Genomic DNA, 13,825 nt, shown 5'->3' with positions numbered 1-13,825 from the left:
AAATTTCAAACTTTCAAAGCACCTCGTACAAATGTTAAAAATGTGCATAGCATTGTAAACATTATATTTTCCAGTCATATTTAATAATACTAAGTAATTCATTGTCTGCATACTTAAAACATTTTTTATATCGAATTATTCATTTGTCATGTTTTGGAAATATTATAGAAACTTTTAATGATAGATTTTTAATGAGAACTATGGAAAATTAAATTTTAAAAACTTTTACACAAATATCATATGCCTATAATAAAGTACTACCATTTAATTATTTATATAATATTAGTAGTAGAACAATATTTTTTACGAAAACATAAGATATACATAAGAAATGATTTTATTTATCTATAATAATAAGTTTCTTCCGTAAAAAATCTACTATTACAAGTTTCTGCAATTGGATATTATATATAATATAATTGAAAAATCACAGTTTTCTTAATGGCTAAATACATAAATATTTAGTAATTCTATATACTTCGGCTGTCTATTATGCATTGCAATGCAAAATAGGCACAGTTAGTTAATTATATTTCATTGGGGGTTTATCTCATGTTTATCTATAAAATCGTGCGTATTTATATTGTATTTTTTGTATAATTGATCTTAAAACTGTTTTATTTTATATAAATAAAATTCAAAGTTACTGTTAGAGTAATAAAAAGTAAATAACCATTTTCCTGTCCAGTATATTTTGATAAATGCACATGAATTTTTGGACTGATTTGATCATTATAAATTGTATATTATAGGTATACATTATTAATAACTAAAGATAATACTTAGCTATACAACTATTAAAGAAAAAATAAGTAAAATATTACTGCCATAATTTAAATATCGACATTTTTGCTTATCTGCATTAAATATTGCCAAAAGTACATTAATTTTAATCCAAAGCAATTTACAAAGAACAGTAAATACGAAATTCCAACTTTAATATCTGTCTTTAAAAATATAAAATGATTTCTATAGAAATATTTGTTGCAATAAATAAAGTTTGTTTCTGGAATAGTAAGACTAGTAGTCATTTTATAACACATACTCTAGTTTCTTGTTAGATGTGAGTATGGTATTCTTGTAAGATATCTGAGGCAGACCAGTATAAAAAATGAATGCATATAAATATAATATATACGGCTATATTTTAATATTATAGTATATGCTGCTAATATTTTTTAAATATTTCATGCACGCGTTATTGATCTTTGGTAACTTGTAGTTAGCAGCATTCAGTCATTTTACCAGCGTGGTGATGTTTGTGGTAAACTTTGTAGAGTTAGCAATGATGGTCCACTGTACAGTAATGTGCAAAATTTTATGAAAAATGTTGAATAAAGTTTTATTAATTGAAATTACATTTTACATACCTCCATGCAATAAGAGGAGTAAGCCTCTCAGTTAGTCTTTGGTAATTTCTTTCTAATTCTCGTTGATAATCACGCTGATCTGGACCAATTAAATTTTTGTTCCTTCTCAAAGCATCAAGACACTTTTTTGAAAAATCTTTAAAACATAAGCGTAACTTATGTTGCAGTTTAGTAGGCTGTGCGTTTTGTTCGCGTAATCCAGAAAGAAATACAACTGCAACTTCTGCTGGTCCTTGATTAACTGTGGTCCCAATACAACCTTGCAGCACCATTTGCAACATCTTTGCATCGGGTGGTTCTTGAGCTGTAGCTGCGGCAACCTAGAAAAAGATTAAATAAATAGGATAAAGGAACAAAAACAAAATTCTTTTGTCGTTTAAAATATACATACTTCTGCAGTTTTCTTTTGTATATCTTCAATAGCAACCTCAATTGGACTTAAGACTATTTGCTTTCTAGCAACCACACGGATTCTTGTTTTCAAGTATGGGAAATGTGTAGCTACTGTTAGAATTGTTTTACGCTTGCACTGTTCTCTTAATTCTCCATGAGCCTTACCACCAGGTGTAAAAGGTGTTGCATACACAAATCGTTCTAAAAATGATCGAAAATGATAATAATAGCATACAAATTGTTTGAATTTAAGTTTTTTCAAAACGATATTTACTGATATTAAAATTTTTGTGGAAAATAGTTGGCCTATGTCTAAGTTCATGTGGTTCAAAATATGGTTCTACGTAAGTAATTTGAACATAGGCCTTATCTGGTTCTAACTTGCTAGGGTCTACAGGATTCGAATCTTTTATTATTACTATATTTTCTGCGCCAAATCTTTCTGCATAAAAATTTTCCAGCCTCGAAAATATTTCTGGTAATTTTGTCAAAGTAGGTTCTTTATAAACAAATTCTTCACCAGCAAGGTCTCCAAATCTTCCTCCATAAAAACCTACTCTAAAATACGTGCCAAACACTCGCTTTCCTGCTAATTGTTCTACGCGTGTATACGCTTCATGAAGCTTTCTACGATTAAAAGAACACAAATTAATACATACATAACTACATTTCTACAATATTACTTAAAAGAATTTCATACACAGTACCCATGAATGTTAGCTAATTTTTTGTAATCATGCGCAGCTTCTGCTATTGGAAGTAATACTCTGTATACATCAGGAATAGCTTCATACATTCCAGCTGCATGAAAAGAACTAGCAGCATGTTCTAATAAACCTGCTAATCCACTTTCTGAAAAATCTGGACCTAGACATAATCCTTCTTCCCTTCTGGCCAATACATCATCACCAACAGCACTTTCTTCTAAAGCATTTGGAGTAACAGGACATAGAGCAACAGCGCCTACTGGTCGTCCACCACCTCCTGGCTCCAACAGATGTAAATATTCTGCAACTAAAGCGGCACTATGTACAAGACACATAGCAGCTTCTGTGTGATTTTTTCTTTCCATATGTTGTTGAGCCATATTTGCCAGCCATGTTAGTCTAAGATCTGGTGATCCCTGATACCCCTTTGCAATTCTACAGAATAATTTTCAACGTTAAATATGATTGAGGTTTAATATTTTATTAGCGTTGCTTGTCTTAATATAATCGTAATTTACCTGTACATGAGGTCTAATAGCATTTCTGGATCCTCTTGGAATTCTTTCATTTTAACAGTGTCGGACAGTATCATGTGTAGATTGAACAAAAGATCCTTCACTTGCTCTGGGAAACTTGTATCTGCCAATTCTGTATCTCTTTCAGCATACACTAGTACCGTTTTTAATGCTCTTCTAAGTGCTCCTTCGCTAGGAGCTCTTCCTCTTCCAACAAGAGCTGATAAAGATGTTGTAACTTGCATCTTAACTCGCGCAAAATTCTAGAATCATCATATTATGCATTTAGTGTTAATATATTTAAGTAACTAAAGTTGTAACGTTTTGGACACTTACATTACCAATTTCAAAATTTTGACGCATAAGTAAATAAAGGCTGGCAGCAGCATGGCTGCGAACAGCACTTAAAGGAGAGCTGCATCTAGTGAGTAATGTCAAACACAGATCGCCACATCTTTCACTTTCCTCGTCAAACAAAGCACTGTGATACTTAAATACCAAAGCTCGTTGTGTATTGAACATATGCTGTAATACAGATGTACTTTGATTTCTGGCTAATGCTCTTAAAAGCACTTTTAACACTGCTCCTACAACTGCACCTATATATTTTCAAAAGCTTATGAATATGATAATACAAAAATATAAATAGTATGTAATACATTGAAATTTAACTACTATCTACCTCCTCCTCCATCAGCTTGTACAACTGTTTCTAAAGTATCTAAAACTACAAGGGACGCTTCAGCTGCTAAGGCACCTTCTATGTGAGCATCTTGTTCCACAGCTCTCCCTTCTGATTGTTCACAAGACCTTTGAAAACAGCAATTAATTGTCATGTTTTATGATTTAAGTCTTTGTAAATTTTTAACAATTATCAAACCTGTAAGGCATTTGGTCTTTCCGCCATCTTAATTTGTCTCCAGTCATTCTTTCCTTTCTGCGCAACATCATTTCACTTCTAGCACTTCCTTGACCAAGAATTACATCTTCTAATCTGGATCTAATATCGCTTGTAGCAGCAGCTTGTGGCGGTAATCTCTTCAATGCTTTTTTACCCTTATATTCAAAAGCTGCTGTGGCAATATTTAGAACTTGAAGAAGGCACAAGATACGCCTAGAACTTAACTCTGAACACCATTGCATTAATGCTGATTGTTCCAATCCCTTAAGTACCCATAAAACACACATCAAAAGATGCCGCGTGGCCTCTGAACTTAAAGAAACTCTGCACTGAGTTCCTGCCGTATCTGCTGATACTCCACCAGCTATAGCCAGAGCCACAGATTGTGTAATAGATGCAGATTCATCTGGATAGACGCTCTTATCTTTGGAATCCCAATGATAAAGTTGAGGTAAAGCATCCATTATAATATTCAGAAGTGGTAGGTAGAGAGCAGCAACCCTAGCTCTAGCAGCAGGATCAGAATATCTTGAATCTACGTCATGGTATGCCATAAGATGTCGAATGGTTCCAATAGCTTTATTTTGAAGCATTGGATTCGGTATTTCTAATGTATTTGATAGATCAGATAAAACGATTCCTACCAAGAAGTGTTGTTGTCGAAATTCTTGACTGAGTTCAGAAAACCTAGCGCGATCTCCAGGAACAAGAGTAGATATTAAACTACCCGAGCTTCCGGTAGATGGACTAGGAGATGCTGGTGCTGACCCTGATGTATATCCAGTTCCAAAAGGAAGATTTAGAGCCACGTAGTGTTCATGCGAACATACTGTTCGCACAAGATCCAATTTTAGTGCAAAGAGAGCAGCTGAATCAGCAATATGCATAGATGCATCCGATAAAGAGCAACATGCAGCGCGAATTAAAGACAAAACAAATCCCCTATCCATTATCGACAGCAAATCAGAGAGAAAGTTACCGAGACTCGATATTAAATTATTTGGCACTCTATTTTCTTTTCCACAACGCGATACTACTTCTGAAGTTAATGCTGCGGTGAGCGTTGCTACATCGTCACAAAATTGGGGAGAGAATCTTGATTTTCGCGGTGCTTCTAGCATTCCCATTTCCGACAATGTCACAACCATAGAACGAACGACTAGTTCCAAAAAAAACCAGGAGTATGTAACCGCCAAATCCCGTGCTTGGCCTGTGGATACAACCCAGTGCAGTGCCAATTCCTCGTGGAGAAGCCTTCTAGTCGGTTGACTGTTTATGGAAGGCGACTCTTGGCGCATTGACGCAGTCCGATCCAATCCTCGAGAATGTACTTCCATTTCCAGGTCTTCTAGAGGTAGATCAGGGTTGCTTTGAGCTCGCACAATGCCTGGAGTATGTGCCATTCTCGGTAAAGAGCACTGATATGCAATGTATGTAGCTAAGAGGGCATGCCTTCCATGTGCATCTAATTGACCATCTGGTAGATTAGTAATATTTCGAACCAATAGGCCTATAGCTTCAAAGACCGTGGCTGCTACGTTCAGTGGCTGAGATGGTAATGTTGGCGGACGTACAAGAAGTGATATTAATTGATCCAGTAGTTGAGGTAGCGATCGCACTAAAGCAGAATGCGATGCTCTTGCCAATTCCAAAAGTGCGGATTTTAGTTCAGATTCCATTCCGGCTTCACCAATACGAGGAGGTACTTGTCCAGTTTCCAAGAAACCACACAGTGACAAAAACCTATTATTTACCTTTAGTTTAATGTTTTTTATTCTATATCCGCTAAATATATGAAATATTAAAATTATTACCTGTCAATATATTTATCTTGTGGATGAACGCTAGACACCGGTTCTAAAATTACTGTAAAAACTCCTTTGTGAGCATCTACCCATCTTGTGCCTGGTAAAAGAACATCAGGTGCGATATATGAATAATTTGCAGGGGGTGGATCTAACATTGCTGGAAGACTGAATTCTCCAGATTGTAGATGTCCATCTCTTAGAAGCGGCAACCACTGGACATAATTAGTTAAGAGATTTTAAATTTATGCTGAATTTGTATATATTTTGTTATTAATATTTAATTATTTTTACCGTATATGCCACAGCAGTTTCAACATTTGGTTGTTCTGCTTTCTTTTGGCAACTGATGTGGTAGAATGTAAATAACAAATGGTGTTTTGCACTTAAGTCCGCAGGAAGTCGAATTTTTACTTCATCGTAAAAATTTGGATTTTTATTATGATATGATACAGAAGTGAAACACTCATGGGTCATTTCAGGACACGATGATCTTCCAAAAATAGCTGTAAGAGCATCAGATTCTTGTTCACCACCCATCAGTTGCATTCTTATAGCAATATTTCTGGCAGAACCAGTTCTAGAGCTAAAATTTGCTTCCTGTAATGAAAAATAGATGTTTGATTTTGGTAAAGCAATTGATTTAATTATTATATAGAGATAAATACTAATTTACCTTCGGATAAATGTAAAGCAAATTGCGATACGTTAAATCTGGTGAAACAATTTCACTTGGGAATTCGAGTATTTCTTTAACTGGTCGACTTTTTTCATCTGGATATGGTACTAGTCTTCTGAGATCAGGATCCAAACATCTGGGTAACTCTTCAGGTCTGGGACTAAGATCTAATTTTAATATACCTGGCAAGCACTTTAATCGCTTCAGATTAGAACCAGGCCTTCGTAGTTCAACTAAAAGTTTATAGAGATCTTCATCTCTTAGGCGTTCACTTTCTTGTTTAAAAAAACTTGAAACAGTCAGTGTAATAGGTCTAAGAGACAAAAAATTATGTAATGCACAAGCAATAAATGTCTAGCATAAATCATATAATGTAATTATATAAAACATTTACCTAAATGTGTCAAGGCAGTTGGCAAAGTCATCAGGTGACCAGCTACGTCTTTTATCAGAGCTCCGTCTTTCAAGAGAACCTCTTCGAGTCGGCGGTTCTACTTTTTTACGCCACTGTTCAAGTCCACCTGATTTTCTATCTAGTGACCCAGCACTTCCAGTGCTATCAGTATCTCCACCACCTCCTATTACGCCAGAGAGGTGGATGGCAGTCCATGCAAGTGGCATTCTATATCTACCTAAGCGTTCGCATGCAGCAGCAGCAGCAGCTCTTACCTATTTTGAAGGCAATTTTTTATTTTAATAATTATCTTTTATTATATGTTTGACTTAATTATCTATAGAACAAGTAATAACCTTATCTTTATTTTTATCTTCACGTACATACGGTTCAGCACATTCTGAAATATCACCTTGTAATACTTTTTCAAGTCTAACAACTAAGAACAAATCTGGACTTGGTTTACTGATACTCATAACACAACTTCTCGCTAAAGTACTAGCATCGCTGTATGCAATGTGACCACCAAGCATCCTTTTTAAACCTTCTGAATTCATGTCCACGTAAAAGTTTTCAGATACCTGTAGTTTTTTAATTAAAGTAAGGAATATATATTATACAGAGTGGGTGGAAAATGGTAGTATAACCGTCCATTATGGCAACACATTAAAATTGAAAGTATGTTGACTAGTTAATGTAATATTTCTGCTACAATTAGTAACTAAAACATGATAATATGTTACAATCAGTTTAGTTATCTTTAATTTATCGAGCACAGTTATGTATGCAATAACAAGGAGGACATTTCTAGCAGTACTTAAATGTAATAAACTAAAATGAAAGTAACAAATTTCAAATTTGATTACTTTGAAAAAGAAGCCTCGGATGGAAAAATTGTATACCACATTTTTTCTTATTTTTTTACATACTATTACCTCTTGGCAGCTTGTACTATAATTTTTCACCCAGTCTGTATTTATTGTTCATCTCTCAAAGTCTGAAGATTCCAAAATTACCTTTTTTTTCTCTCTAGCATCGTATAATGCTAAACTTGCAAAAATTGGTTCAACTTCCAATTCCAGTTTTAATTGAAGACATTTTACAAGGATCTTGTGAGAGAAAGGTTCTGTTGGTTCTGGCGCAGCACCAATTTCTTGCCATTCATCATCTGGAGAAGCTGGAGGTGCATAAAGTGGAAATAATGCTTCCTAAAATTAATATTAATAAAGATTAGAAAAACCTTATTAAATTAATATATTTAATACTCACTTGACGATCTTCCGAGCGTTTTTGCTCATTCATTTGGTCAATAGTTTCAGGGCAGACACGATCCAACAAACTGGGAAGAAGAGGATCATGCTGTGAATGTCTTAAATCTAAACTAGCCCAAGACCCTCTTGGCGTATCACCACAGTTTGATAAATCTTCTTCCTCGTTTGGCGAACCAGAGCCATTTGTATCCTCTTGATCCACCTGTTTTACAGTTATTTTAAATCTGTACTGTAATAATTTATAATAAATATTTCATTAATCAATTACTTCAAAATCTTGTCTCGGAGTATCCTGCAATAGTCTATCTCTCGCAATAGGGGACACTCTGCGTTTATATTTTCTGTGTACCACTACCCAATCAGAAGTAAAACTTTCAATACATCTTCTAACATAAGGAGATACTACATCCCTGAAAAGTAACAAAATTTATCAATTAAGACTAGAGTGTTGCCAGTTTTCCCTGTTTTAAAAATATCTTACAGAGACTCATAGGGCACAACTGGTTCTTCCGTTCGAATTTTCCTCTTTACAACAGTCAAATCAACATCTCCAGGTGGAAAATCTAATATCGATTTCAGAGGATCACGATCAAGAGCTGTTTGGTGTTGCGCTAAAAACTCTTCATAGTCTAAAGGCTCTAATACCTCGCATAGTGACATCTTTAAAAAATCATATCTATAGTTAGATTAATATAAACACTTCAAAAATCAAAATAATATATAAAATAAAATAAATAGTTTGAGAATTTAGTATATCACACAGATTTAATTTACATAGATAAATTATTATACAGATTATACCGTTGAAGAAAAACCAGAGAACGAACTGCCACTCTTTGATAAATCATGGGAATACGAGGTAGAAGTAGCAATTTGACGTCGTACGTCAGCTGCATGCTGTTTACTCAATTTTTGAGTAAAAGCCCGCTGTACGGATGACATTATAAATGCCGGGGTAAAATACTCCTTGGATGAAATCCTAGATATTTTATTTGAGAATATGAAAATAAAAAAATTAAAAACGTTAAGTGACATAACTTATAAGTACAATACATTATTAACAATTGTAATTAAAATTTTATTGTAATTTTACATTTAAGTTCGTTTTCATATATACTTTATTGTCAATTTAAACTACTCTGCATTGTTTAATTAAAATCAATATTAAAACAGTTGCATGTGTAAGATTAAGGCATTAAGTTAAAGCAAGTAATTAACGTGAATTTATTATAGATTGATATACATTAACGAAAGATACTTACGTGACTTTATGTTTACTAAACGTGCATTGTGTAAAAATTATGAACAGTTCGAGTTAATATTTCAATATTTTGACAGTTCTCGTCATAAACCTTTGTTGCACCAGGGCTATGCCTTTAGCAAGTTAAAATTCCTATCAATTCCCATTAATACCATAGAAGGTTTAAAACCTTCAAGAATTGAAACCTTCAGGAGAAAGTGATAGTAACCTCTTTGATATATGGCGCTATCTTACGATAAGAATTACAAACTATGTCCTTCGATTATTTAATTTTTAATAATTGTAATAGTTATAATATAACTAAAGTGTTGATTATACGATTCTCAAGTAATTTGATTAATTTTCTATTCGGTTTATATGTACAATTATACTCTTTTTCTGTAAAATTTGTTATATAGTAATAGTAATTTTAGCGATCTATGTAAGTTTTTAATATTGAAAGACCATCAAATACGATCACAGATTGTACAATTTATAAAATTAGAATATCAATTTTTGAAATTGTACATACGCCTATACAATCAAAGTACTTTTTCCACGGCAATGTTGCCCAACATGAGTGGCTAGTTACAATCATTTTAGTTTTTGTCCTAGCTTGTATATACTGCGTGATCTAATAAAATATGATCTTAATAACCGACTTTTCTAACTTTGATATAATCTTCATAGCCTTTTTGCATGGCATTAAAAATGTGTTTATACTTTAATTTTAAAATTCGATAAAAATATATCGATTGAAAGTTAATGATTTATTACACGAAGTATGTATAAATAAACAATTTAGTATAGTATATCTAGTTTGAATATGTGCATTCAATTATTGCCTCGAGTTGTTAAATATACAAGAAACTTCTTTTACTCGAGAAAGAAAACTTAGTAGTGGAATGTTTTTAAAACCACTTTTATTTTTTAAAACTATACACGTATTATATTACATCAATCTTATTTTTGATTCCGGAACCCCTTGTATATTCCATCTTTGAAATCCAGTAACTTTCTTATATTTTCTTTATTACTATTAATTTTACTATATATCTTTATTAGATACCCTTAAATATACATCTAAATGTAAAACAAAAAAAAAAAAACATTAAAACCTTCGAGACTTGATTCCACTTTCTCAAAGACATTTCCTGAGAACAAAAGACTTTCTCTATGTACGCACTATTATGCTCTATATGCATACAAACTTTCATTAAAATCAGTTTTACAAGAAGAATTTTCTTATACTGTAGCGTACGGATACTTTTTGAAGCAACTGTATTTCATGTGTCACACAGGACGTTCTTACCGTATTGATAATATAGTAATGCCTCGCTTAATGTTCCTCATTCCCTGAGGACAAAAGAATTTCTCTATGTACACGTTACTATGCTCTATGTGGGCACAAACTTTCATTAAAACTCTTCTCACAGATGAGAAGAGTTTTCTAATACATCGTGGAAATAGTTTTTCGAGCCACTGTGTACGTTTGTTCACTCGTCAGTGACGAGTGCTACGCGCTCTTAAAGTTCAGCAATGCTTTATGCACCCTGTAGACAGGCTGAGACGTTTAACTTGAGACTTCGTCGCCCTTCCTATTTTGGGTGAACGCGTTCGCGGTGGTTGTTCCAATCGCGAACGGAGGCAAGTAGTCGCGAAGGGGCTAATTGCGATATCGATTTTCCGTTCAGAGTAACGCAGAAATCGCGAATGCAATTCCGAGCCGTGTAGCGTTCACGCCATCGTCGGTGGAAGACGGAGATAAAGCTGCCTACGACGAACTCGTAACGGGTTAAAGGGTCTTTATTAGAAGCGGTGCATCGACGTAATAATCATAACGCGATCCACTTGCGTTTCACCGGTACGTTAACTATGTCTAAAGCAAGGTGAGCAAGCCGACGAGACGAAGCAACCTAGGATAAGCTTTAATTGTATAAATACAATCGCGAGTTTCTGGATAGAGTGGATGTATTGTTGCTGGGAAGCGTTCTCCACGTCGTTGCATTTCACTTTATTTTCCCTACTTTCGTCGAGTTGTTCGAATACCTTTGTCTTGCCGTTGCAACTCGGGATGCGATTCGGAGTTTGCCGTCAGTTGCATACACTCGGACGGAGACACGTTCTAGGGTACTTGAGATACGCTCCAGTGGTTTGTTGAGCGGTAACCTTGTAGGTTTCGAGTCGTCACACGTGTCTTGCTAGACTGGAAAGCTGTTGTCTACGAAGCTCTACTTGACAGATCCTTTTCATATAAGAATTTTCCTCCAAAGAGAAACTGTCCTCTTGGTTTTGTCTTATCGTCGCAAATAAAGAGTTGTCTGACGTGATTCAAAGTTGGATGCATATGGGATACAAAGATTTGGTATTTGGTGTTTGTGTTGATCAAAGAAAGAATTGAAATTCTTCGATAATTTTTATACGTACACAGAATTAGGACAAAATTATTTTGTTCGAATTAACTTTTAATATTCAATTGCCGCCAGTTTTGCCGTTAACGATGTTAGTGGTACTTATATTTTGTATTTACTTATTTTTTCACGTATTTAGCGTTAAATTGCGGTCCAGTGATCTTTATTTTCAAGCGAATAAGGTTTCGAAGCGCGCAATATTTTCCGGAGAAAGCTGATACCAAAGTTAAATTTCTTTACAATAATAAGAAAAGTTAATTTTATTTTTGTTTCCTCGTGTAAATAAGGTAAGGTGAGTAACACCAATTTCATCAATGCTCTTAAATTTTCCATCCATAAGAAATTCATAATTTAGCAGCTAAAATTGTAAAATAATAATGGAATAAGATTTATAGAGAGAACAAAGTTTGTTTTATAGTGTTTTAATTAAAAATAAAATACGTTGGTTAATAATCATATCGATTATAAAATAATTATACTTCGTTAATACATGTTCTGTAATTTATGAGTTAATTGACTGATCCTAGAAATGAAGGAAAATATTCTAAATGGTCCAAGGATAATTTACACGAAGCCTTCTGTTTGATAAAAGCAAATATGATTAATGTTAATGCTGCTAGTAAAAAATTCAGTATATCACGGCGAAATCTCAGACGTTACATCAAATTAAATTAATTTCATAAAGTCAATAGTAGGTGGAAACTAATTTTAAAATAGGAACATGAATCTGCTCACGTTCAAAGAATTATGCGATTGACCGATGTTAATTTTCCTTTAACACCAATGGTGAAAAATAGCGTTTTCGTATATTGTGCAGAAAATGAAATAAAACATCGTTTCAACGAAAATAAAAAGTGTGCAGGAATAATACAATTGCAAGTATTTTTCAAAAATCACCTGAAAATTATAAAACGAAAAGCCAAACATGAAGTTAAAATTTAAAAATTAAATCGATTTATTGTGCAAGATTATTTTTCGTAATTACAATATATTTTTAATGAAACAAGTATCGGGAATAAATCAGAGCGAATATTTAATGTTGATAAAAACGGCTGCCGTTTTTATTTATATAGGTAATCAATTGAGCTAACCGAAAAAGGATGATCCGATTGTAAAATATTTCATTGAATGTGTAGAGCTAACAAACAAGAAAATTTTATTTTATTGCAATATTTGTACCGGACAATAATTGTTATTACATAGACTTTATTGGAATTATATTAAGAAAGGTACGGGAATTTTGTTATTTCGTCGACAATTAATATTCTTCGTTTAGAGTAGAATAGTCTCAATAACTGTTAGTGTCCCTATAATTACCATTTAAATTATTTTATTTAATAATGGAATAATGTACGATGAATCGCGAATAAAATAATTTTAATACTACTTAGATTTCTTTTTTACGTTACAATGCGTAGACATTACATATCTATTTTTTAATCGTCAGTAGTAGGGACATTGTACTTCGTTATAGATTTTCGTTTAATTAGTAATCAATTTATTGTATTCAACGTATAAACAAATTTTCACAAGTAAATGAGACATTAAACAATATTATGCTTCAATCTGGAATGAATTTTAGATTAAATAACTTCAAAAATAATTAAATGAAGTTACGCGATAAACTTAAAGTGGCAGTAATCTACCCTGTGTCTACGCCAATGCGCTCCACTCGTTGCTCGTTATCGCTTTGTTCCGCTTTGTTTCGATGCCTCCACTTTGCGACGTTCGTCACGCGATATACTTATGTCTATGATCGCCTTAGCCAATAACGAATATGCGTGTAATTTGAGGTGGACCGACTAATTTGATTCGTTGGCAACTTACGATCTCTGTACAGCACTTCATGTTGTAAGAAATGTAGGAGTATGACATAAGTTTCGGTTTACTTAAGTGGCTCTGTCTTTTGTTAATCAAACAAGTGTCACGTTTAATGTTACACTTTGTGTTACTTTTTATGACTGTTACGTATTCATGTGATTATTGTATTTTTCTCTTTTATTAATTAGTTTTAATTACAAAATAATTAAATTTAAATTACAAGTGTCCAAATCCTCTTTTGAACGCTGACTCTCGATCATCCATTCATTCATCCCTCACATCTCACAGAATCCGAATAAACGAGTTAGGAAGTGCTTG

The 13,825-nt window shown here is 33.5% G+C and overlaps 1 protein-coding gene across 2 annotated transcripts; it reads right to left on the bottom strand.

The window, feature by feature from the left end:
* Positions 1-382: 382 nt before the first annotated feature.
* Positions 383-9,425, bottom strand: Zir (dedicator of cytokinesis). Of its 2 annotated transcripts, XM_076324999.1 has the most exons (20): positions 9,298-9,425; positions 8,837-9,014; positions 8,517-8,695; positions 8,304-8,445; positions 8,034-8,237; positions 7,781-7,972; positions 7,121-7,345; positions 6,765-7,039; positions 6,368-6,683; positions 5,986-6,291; positions 5,701-5,906; positions 3,866-5,629; positions 3,668-3,795; positions 3,322-3,584; positions 2,989-3,248; positions 2,471-2,905; positions 2,038-2,390; positions 1,762-1,964; positions 1,371-1,690; positions 383-1,296 (listed from the first exon to the last, which is right to left on the bottom strand). In XM_076324999.1, the coding sequence occupies exons 2-20, from the start codon at positions 8,975-8,977 to the stop codon at positions 1,242-1,244; spliced, it is 5,967 nt and encodes a 1,988-aa protein (XP_076181114.1). In that variant the 5' UTR covers positions 8,978-9,014; positions 9,298-9,425; the 3' UTR covers positions 383-1,241. The 2 variants fall into 2 exon arrangements, with proteins under 2 accessions (XP_076181114.1, XP_076181189.1); XM_076325074.1 differs by lacking the exons at positions 8,034-8,237; positions 8,304-8,445; positions 8,517-8,695; positions 8,837-9,014; positions 9,298-9,425 and having other exon boundaries at positions 7,700-7,818.
* Positions 9,426-13,825: the final 4,400 nt, after the last annotated feature.

Source organism: Ptiloglossa arizonensis, chromosome 1 (genome assembly GCF_051014685.1).
Source record: "Ptiloglossa arizonensis isolate GNS036 chromosome 1, iyPtiAriz1_principal, whole genome shotgun sequence".
NCBI classification, from domain to species: Eukaryota; Metazoa; Arthropoda; class Insecta; order Hymenoptera; family Colletidae; genus Ptiloglossa; species Ptiloglossa arizonensis.
Note: the sequence above shows the minus strand (reverse complement) of the source record. Positions and strands in the feature narration are given on the sequence as shown.

What these genes read in the sequence shown, in the direction of transcription:
- Zir (XM_076324999.1), bottom strand. Translation starts at nt 8,977, where the DNA reads ATGTCATCCGTACAGCGGGCTTTTACTCAAAAATTGAGTAAACAGCAT. An exon ending in TGCTTTACATTTATCCGAAG is followed by an intron (nt 6,292 to 6,367) that starts GTAAATTAGTAT and finishes TTTTCATTACAG; the next exon opens with GAAGCAAATTTTAGCTCTAG. An exon ending in TACAAAAGAAAACTGCAGAA is followed by an intron (nt 1,691 to 1,761) that starts GTATGTATATTT and finishes ATCTTTTTCTAG; the next exon opens with GTTGCCGCAGCTACAGCTCA.